The sequence below is a fragment of the Pteropus alecto genome, unplaced genomic scaffold, assembly GCF_000325575.1.
Source record: "Pteropus alecto unplaced genomic scaffold, ASM32557v1 scaffold577, whole genome shotgun sequence".
NCBI lineage: Eukaryota > Metazoa > Chordata > Mammalia > Chiroptera > Pteropodidae > Pteropus > Pteropus alecto.
The window spans coordinates 29278-37362 of record NW_006440152.1 but is presented as its reverse complement, the minus strand read 5'-3'; the positions used below and the strand labels follow the sequence as shown (position 1 = coordinate 37362).

The window sequence follows — 8085 nt, the reverse complement described above, 5'->3', positions numbered from 1 at the left end:
ATAAATATTTTTTATTTTTAAAAAATGTATTTGGTGGTGGCTTTAAGACTTGGTAAATTTGTCACATTATCTTTAAATATGGGTGGCAAAGTTTTGTATGATCTCATCAAATAATAAAAATAGAACAAATTACCAAAGATTGACTTATGAATTAAATATTATTTTTCAGTCCCTCATCTTTGGTGGAGAATATTTTATTGACATATCTGTATGTGCCTAAACAGTCACAGTGTTTAATACCAATAGTTTGTGCTACAGAAAATACAGTAAGTATAACTTGATTTCTATTACCTATAAAAATTTAAGACAAAATGTTGATTTTTTTTACGGAAGTAATATATTAAAATAATATGAAAGTAATTAGAAATATCTCACAATAGATTGGAGAGAGGCTGGTAGAAAATAACCTGACACACATATAACTGGGCATAAACAAAGTCGGGAATTTAAACCAAAAGAAGTTGGACTACCAGAAAGTCTTTGAGAACATTTTATTTTATTAATCATATGAATATTGACAGAAAAAAGAGATGGGATATATTCTGGAAAAGAAAAAGTGGAGAAAAAAAGGGGGAAAAAAAATGATGGGAACAATGCATTCGAGCTCTCCATTACTGAGGACTTCTAACTACCCATGGGCATGTCTAATACTATATAGGTAACTTATAAATGAGAAAATCCACATATCCCTGAAGATTTGTTTTATTTCACTAACAATCTTTATGTTCTTAATTAAAAGCTGAAGAGCAGCTCAATATTATTCTTCAGTATTTCAGGAAAAAAAAGGAAGGTGGAGTAGGACACTTTCTCCCTTGATATTACGTTTTCTATACTTTTAAAATCCAGTACTTTTTACAATACTGTGACATGTAAGCACAGGTCAAGAAACTCATAGCTTTAAAATTTAATAACCACCAAAATTACCTATGTCATCCTATGAATTACCTATTACCCAGATAACTACTCTACCATGCTAGAAGTCATAAAATAAATATGCAACATACAATATTGGGTAAAAGCACTCATTTTTGAAAGCTATTGATTCAAAATGTATGCCTTACTGTGACAAATTAACTGATACAACCTACTCTTTAAGTGCAAAAAGTTGCACTTTCCAGCTTTCTACCATGCCTGTTACCTGGAGTATCTTTTCCAGGGATTGGTAATGAAGCAGCACTTTTGCTTCTGGCTATTGCTGCTTTTGCTGGGACAATCAGGCTCATTATTAAATCATTCTCCCAAAGTTCGGTATACAGCTGCTGAACTATATGATGAGAAAAAACAAAAAGGATTCAATTTGAAGCCTTGAAAATATTGGAAAGCAAGAAAGACTAATGTGAACTATTGTAACTTTCTCTGTCAAAAAGTAAATGCAATGAAAACAAGACATACATGATAGTGAAAACTACCACCTGATCAGACTGCATTGTTAAGGAAGTGTACCTGAATAAAGGGGGAAAGGCCCCAGCATACCACAAAAACCCCAATTAAGGAATCTAGGTAATATATTTAACAAAACCATACTCAATGGATGGAATCTTTATGGAGAGGAATGAAAAAACAACTTTGACATGGATTTCTATGGTCATGCTGGTCAAGTCCATTGCCAAAAGCTCCAAGGGACTGACTGAATTCTTTTGCTAAAAGTGAATCTTGTTGTAAATATCTTGCTCCAATAAATTTTTATGCTCATAAAGATCCTTGGGACAATGGCATTTGTTATAACAGGATTTGATCTGAATCAATGAACTGGAGAGTCTTCTGTAAGTGAATGGTTCGGTATGAAACAAAAAGCAGCAATCATGTTTGACAGGGAAAAGTTAGCAGGGAAGGTGTTAGAAACTACTTTAAATAAAGAAGTACTTTAGTAATAATTGTGAAATCTTGCATGCAATAATCAGCAGAGAAAACATACACAAAGGATAGACTTGGGGTAATACTATGAAGCAACAAAGCAAAGCTTTGAAGTTCCAAATGTGGCCGGTAATTCAGAACTGCTAAATGCAAATTGATGAAATGTTTGAAGGGAGTCAAGTCCTCTAGTACAAATCTATCTCTTCCAACATGTATCATCTAGTTCGTCAGTTTCATTAAAGACTCCTTGCTCAGATGATGGCAGAATTATCTATTTAACTCTTCTGGCTTCAGCCAAATAAGCACGGCGCCGAAGTACATTTTTTAGTTAAAGAAGGGATATTCTGGCTTTCAAATTTAGGAATGACTTTTCAAGTAACTGAATGTTGACATTCACATCTCTTTTAAACCACTATTTAAGACTGGTACTGAGAAATAAATAACCACCTGCTTTTCCTTCCTTTTGCTCTTCCTCTGTAGGTGAATGCAGTTTCCTATGTCTTCTAAAAGATGAGTTTATCTTCTTTTCTGTTTTTTCTGGAGATCAAAGGCAAAGGAATATTATATTTTACAAGCTCTTTGAATATATTATTTCAGAAGCGAGTCACTCCTTTTTTCAAACATTTTCTATTTTATCTGCACTTACTTGTAAAGAATTTATTTAAGTTTCAAATATTATGTAGAGCTTCTACATCCCCAAACTTAAAACTAGTTTAACTGTTTAACTCTTTAAGTTATCTAAAATAAAATAAACTTATTTAGAAAATTGTAAAAATTAAGAGGGGAAAATATCTGATACAACTTGACAACATCAAAGTTCCCAAATTAGAAGTATACAACCTTTAATTTTGGATACAATCCATGATATCTACTGCTAAAGTAACTTATACTTTAGTTATAACTAGTATTTTTAAAACAAAAATGATCATTACCACATGATACAGATGTACAATTTTAGCAACCCAAATCATTCATAGGGAAAACAATTTGTTTTGTGTAGATACTTTTCCATTTCACTTGACATATTCTGGCTCAGAATATTAAGGAATGTCTGTTTAAAGAATAACTTTTCTTTTGGGGACAAATTAAAGTACATATTGACAATACAGCATCATTTGAAAATTCCTGAATTGATAATATAATTGAGCATTGTGAACCACAGAAGTGTAAATGATTCAGTTAGGTGGTTAAATCACACATCCTTTATTATTATATTGCAAGAAATGTCAAAATGCTATAAAGTTATGAGTCAGCAATGAACAGAAGAAAAGTAGACTATTTGAATCAGCCAAGATTTAAAATAGGGCTATTTAAAATATTACAGATTATATTATGAACTTCATTTGAGTTTAAAGTGCTCATCTCTGGATTGAATAGGTTTCATTTCAATTTGACGGGATTTTACAAAGATAAGCCACTGCCAATATTGATTTTATTTCCCCTGGAACCAATGATTACAACATTCATCATTTCAGGGTGTGCAATATACTGTACCTTTAGGCAAGTTATTTTACAAAGTGTCTTCCACACACCTTCTTGTATTAAAAACTTGTAAAGAAATCATTTAAAAAGTTACTTGGAATTGTTCCTTCAGTGCGATTTAACTAATTATTACTGTGAAAGTCATCACCTGTCCCTTCTCTTTACATGTTTCACTAATATGGCAAGTATGCATATTATTGAAAGCATATTAGTATTTGCTCATTATATTAGAAAGTATAGTAAGCATCTCTGGAAGAAATCTTTGCTAATTCCTCAAAGCAATTAGATAATAAAACAAAGATAATGCTTGTGAAAAAATTAAGCTATATTAAAATGAAAGCATATAAACATGACATTGATGTGAATGTTATCTAATCTTTCTAAAGGATTGAGTTGGTGGAAACTAAATTAATTTTCTTATATGACAAACAAGGTGCTAGAGAAAATCTTCCCACATTAATCTATGAATGGACCTACGCTATATATAAAAGTGCTTTGGGAAAGCATATTGAGGGTAACTGTGGTTCAACTTTTGTTAGAACATTACAGGAGAAAACGTGATGCACCCAGACTGATGAAAAACCTTGCACGCAAGCTCATCGTTGGAAATTGTATGACTCCTAAAAGTACAAATAACATATGCAAGAATGAACAAAGCTAAAATCACTTCCAACATATTCAAACTATAATATTTAGACAAAAATGGAAAAATCTTTCCCACTAAGTTAACTACTGCTACAATTATACTTTAAATGAGATCTAGAATCTTTTGCTGTACTGGAATTTTTAGAGCAATCAGCATTGCTCCAAAAAATGTCAAAGCACCTAATAATACAAAAAAAAATACTTTTTAATTCAAATTATGCCTTTTTTTCCCCATTCATAAGGTACAAAAGTGGTATTTCTTTTTTTAATGACTAAGTTTAAGGGAATGCTATATAATGTTGGCCATGTTTTCTTCCTTCCGTGATCATTTCTATTTTTTCTTTTTTTTTTAATTTTTATTTTTCAATTACAGTTGACATTCAGCATTATTTTATACTAGCTTAAGGTATACAGCATAGTGGTTAGATATTTATATAATTTATGAAGTGATGCTCTCGATTAGTCTAGTACTCACCTGGCTTTAAATGAACATAGTTATTATAATATTGTTGACTATAGTTCCTAAGCTATACTTTACATCCTCACGACTATTCTGTAACTACCAATTTGTACCTCTTAATCTCTTTACCTTTTTCACCCAGTCCCCCAATCCCATCCTCCCATCTGTCAATCATCAGTTTCTTTTCTGTATCTGAGTCTGATTACATTTTCATTCATATTTTTTTTTAGATTCCATATAAGTGAAATCATATGGTATTTGTCTTTCTCTGTCCGACTTACTTCACTTAGCATAGTACTCTCTAGGTCCATCGGTGTTGTTTCAAAAGGTAAGATGTCATATTTTTATGCCTGAATAATATTCCATTGTGTGTGTGTGTGTGTGTGTGTGTGTGTGTGTGTGTACACTTCTTTATCCAACCATCTATTGACGGGCACTTAGGGCACTTCCATATCTTGGCTATTGTAAATAGTGTTGCAGTGAACATAGAGATGTATATATCTTTTCTTTGGATAAATACCCAGAAGTGCAATTTCTGGGTCATAAAGTAGTTCTATTATTAATTTTTAAGAAACCTCCATACTGTTTTCCATAGTGGCTGTACCAATTTGCAATCCTACCAACAGTGCATGAGGGTGGGTTCCCCTTTCTCCACATACTTGATTTATTGATGATGGCCATTCTGATAGGTGTGAGGTGATCTCATTGTTGTTTTAGTTTGCATTGCTCTGATGATTAGTGATATTGAGCATCTTTTCATATGTCCTTTGGCTATCTGCATGTCCACTTTGGAGAAATGCCTATTCAGGTCCTTTGCCTGTATTTTTTATTGGGTTGTTTTTTTTTTTTTTTTGGTGTTGACTTGTATCACTTGTATTTTTATCTCCAAAAAGAAAAAATTTTTTTTTGCTTGATGAGTATGGTTGCTTAATTTTTTTTAATTATCAGTGAGAAGCACCATGTACTACAAGCCAGAAATGGTCAATGACACACAGTCAGGTAATAATTTTTTTTAAATAAGGAACACTAAATAAAAGGACAAATACCAGGAGCAAAAGTATCTGAAGTATCCATAGTAGGTAACTTCATTGGGATCTTAACTACAAAACCAGGAAGGTAATTATACTTGCCTGTCGATTTTACAAGGTTGTTGTGAATAACAAATATATGTGAAGCAGATCAATCTGTCCACTGCTATATATATGCTATTATTTTCCTTAAATAAGGAATTATTCATGAAACTTAATGAAAATTGAATGATTAGTTTAACTAGTCCCTAGAAAAAAATGATTTTGTTTATAGGTTAGAAAGAATATGAATTAATTTTAAAATAAATTATTGTGCCACTTAATGGCAACGTCTTTTGGTTGAAATGTTTTAGTTTGGGCTACCTGAGCCCTACAAACCCATCTGATATGATTAATACACAAGTCACAAAATGAGGATTTATATTGATATTTATACTAATATATTAATTTTATATACACATGCATATATTGATATTTATATTGGTATACTGATGAAGTACAAAATGGTAATGACCATCTCTATCATCTACTGTAAAACAATGTGATATTGCTCTTCTGAAATCAATCTAAATGTTCCACAATATAAAGAATAAGTGGTACTGTAAAAATACATATAAAGAATTGATTTATTTGAAATTCAGTGGAATACATGAAATAACTACTTACTTTTGGCTATAGAATTTTGAAGACCTGCAGATGACACAGTCGTTTGTTTTTGCAAACCAGAAGTCTCCTGTTCAATTTTTTCAGTAGATACAGATCGTTTATTGACTGAGAAAAGATATAATATTTACTATATACAATTTTAAGAAAGCATCATTAGCTGAAACAAAACGAGTTCATGATGTAGTTCTATGGAGCATAAATATGCATTAATTAGGTACACAATGTTCATTGTCAGTCATTTCTTTAAAATTGTATGTATTTAACTTATGTTTTATGAAATAGTGTAGAATTATGTCCACATACATGAAAATTTACAGTATATCAATAGTAAACGGCAGATTTATTTTTTAAATGTGCGTTGAATAAAGCTGTATAAAGTGTATTGATTATCATTTTTATACTGATTACAAGTTTAAATGTTAAGATTTTAGATCCATTAGATAAAATAAAACTATAAAATTTTCACTGTTTCTTTTGCAATCTCATGACACAGATGAAATACTGTGCACATCAGAGCACATGGCAGTATTTTCATTGAAGATACAAAACTCAAAACCTTGTTCTAAATGCAAGCTTATGGTAATAGCCAATATTTAATATGAGCATGAATGAACTTCAAGTTCAATAGTTGTATTAATTACCAGTTTTACTTCCAGAATTTACTGTTGTAGAACCTTCCCATGACCATCTTTTTTGACGTTGATCAACACGGTTGCTCCGCTCCAATGTACGAGAGAGAGCTGCTTTGAATTTCTCCTATTTAAAATAAATGCCAACAATTTTTACACATTCCTTATAATGGTTAGTATAATTTTGATCTGTGGGTTATAAAGCAATACCACCATCACATTTTATATCAGGCAAAGTTTTTCGTATCAGGTAAAAGTTAAAAATAGAGACATGTTTCAGGTATCAGTCAATATCAGTGCTTCTCCTGAATAACTAGGTTTTAATCTTATGAATCTGAATCGAGGAACTGATCATACTTCCTTTTGCCTTTATCACTGGGAAATTTAGAACCAAATTTGTAGCCTATTTCTAGAAACTATACGAAGACTGAGTGGTCCACTTTTGTGTTTGCTAATCATACCTTATGTTTTATTTTTTCCTACTTTAATTTTCCCCTCTGCTTGACTCCCTCAAACATTTATCATCTGGTTGTAGTATGTATTTTTAAAAATACACTTGAAATTCTTTTTAGAATGAGGAAGGAAAAAAGTCAACTCACACACAGAAGTGAAATCTATGCCAGAGTCATCTATTTTACCCACATTTATAACATCTTAAATTCTGGTGTTAATATAGTTTTAAAAAGATAATGATGAGTTGGTCTTGACTTCGACTCAATTTAAACTGCTCAGGATAACAGCTATACAAATTTAAATGTCATACTGTGGCAAAACAACTCCACTGCCAGAAATTCTTAGATATTTTTCATCCCGGTGCTATAACACACCGTGGGCTATACGCAGGTAAGCAAATCAACTTCTGGGCCAGACGGTTTTCTATTTTTCTCTGACAACAACCGTTTCTTAGCAACATCATACTTATAAAATCCCCACTATTTCTCAGGCCAAAGAGGGTAAGCATACCAGGAAAATGGAGAATCATCATATCCTCTACAGAGAATAGCAACTGCAATTCTTAAAATAAAATGTATGTAATGGCAATATTTTAAAATTATATTTTCTAACAGGAAGTTGTTCTAAATTACTTAGAAACCCAGAAAGTATAACGAAGACTAAAAACAGAGACTAATCTTGTATTAGTAAAACATTCCTGATTCCTAAGAATTCCATACCTGTTTCCAAATGCACCGACTCTCTGTGCTCTCAGGTTCCTTCGTGCATTTGTAGCTAAGATGTATCGCCCATTCCCCAAATTTGGGGTTTTTACCCTGCTCTACCTGTAGCCTACTTATAGTATCCCATGGTCCCTGCGCTGGGACAC

The 8085-nt window shown here is 31.9% G+C and overlaps 1 protein-coding gene across 1 annotated transcript in view; it reads right to left on the bottom strand.

Annotated features, from left to right (window-relative positions):
• The window catches only part of MAP7D3 (MAP7 domain containing 3), a 30962-nt gene that overhangs the window by 14461 nt on the left and 8416 nt on the right, over nucleotides 1–8085 (bottom strand). The window contains exons 5-8 of the mRNA XM_015593445.2: nucleotides 6777–6891; nucleotides 6136–6240; nucleotides 2302–2391; nucleotides 1139–1264 (exon numbers count right to left, since the gene is read on the bottom strand). Coding sequence (XP_015448931.1) covers nucleotides 1139–1264; nucleotides 2302–2391; nucleotides 6136–6240; nucleotides 6777–6891 — 436 coding nt within the window. The remainder of the gene's footprint in view (nucleotides 1–1138; nucleotides 1265–2301; nucleotides 2392–6135; nucleotides 6241–6776; nucleotides 6892–8085) is intronic.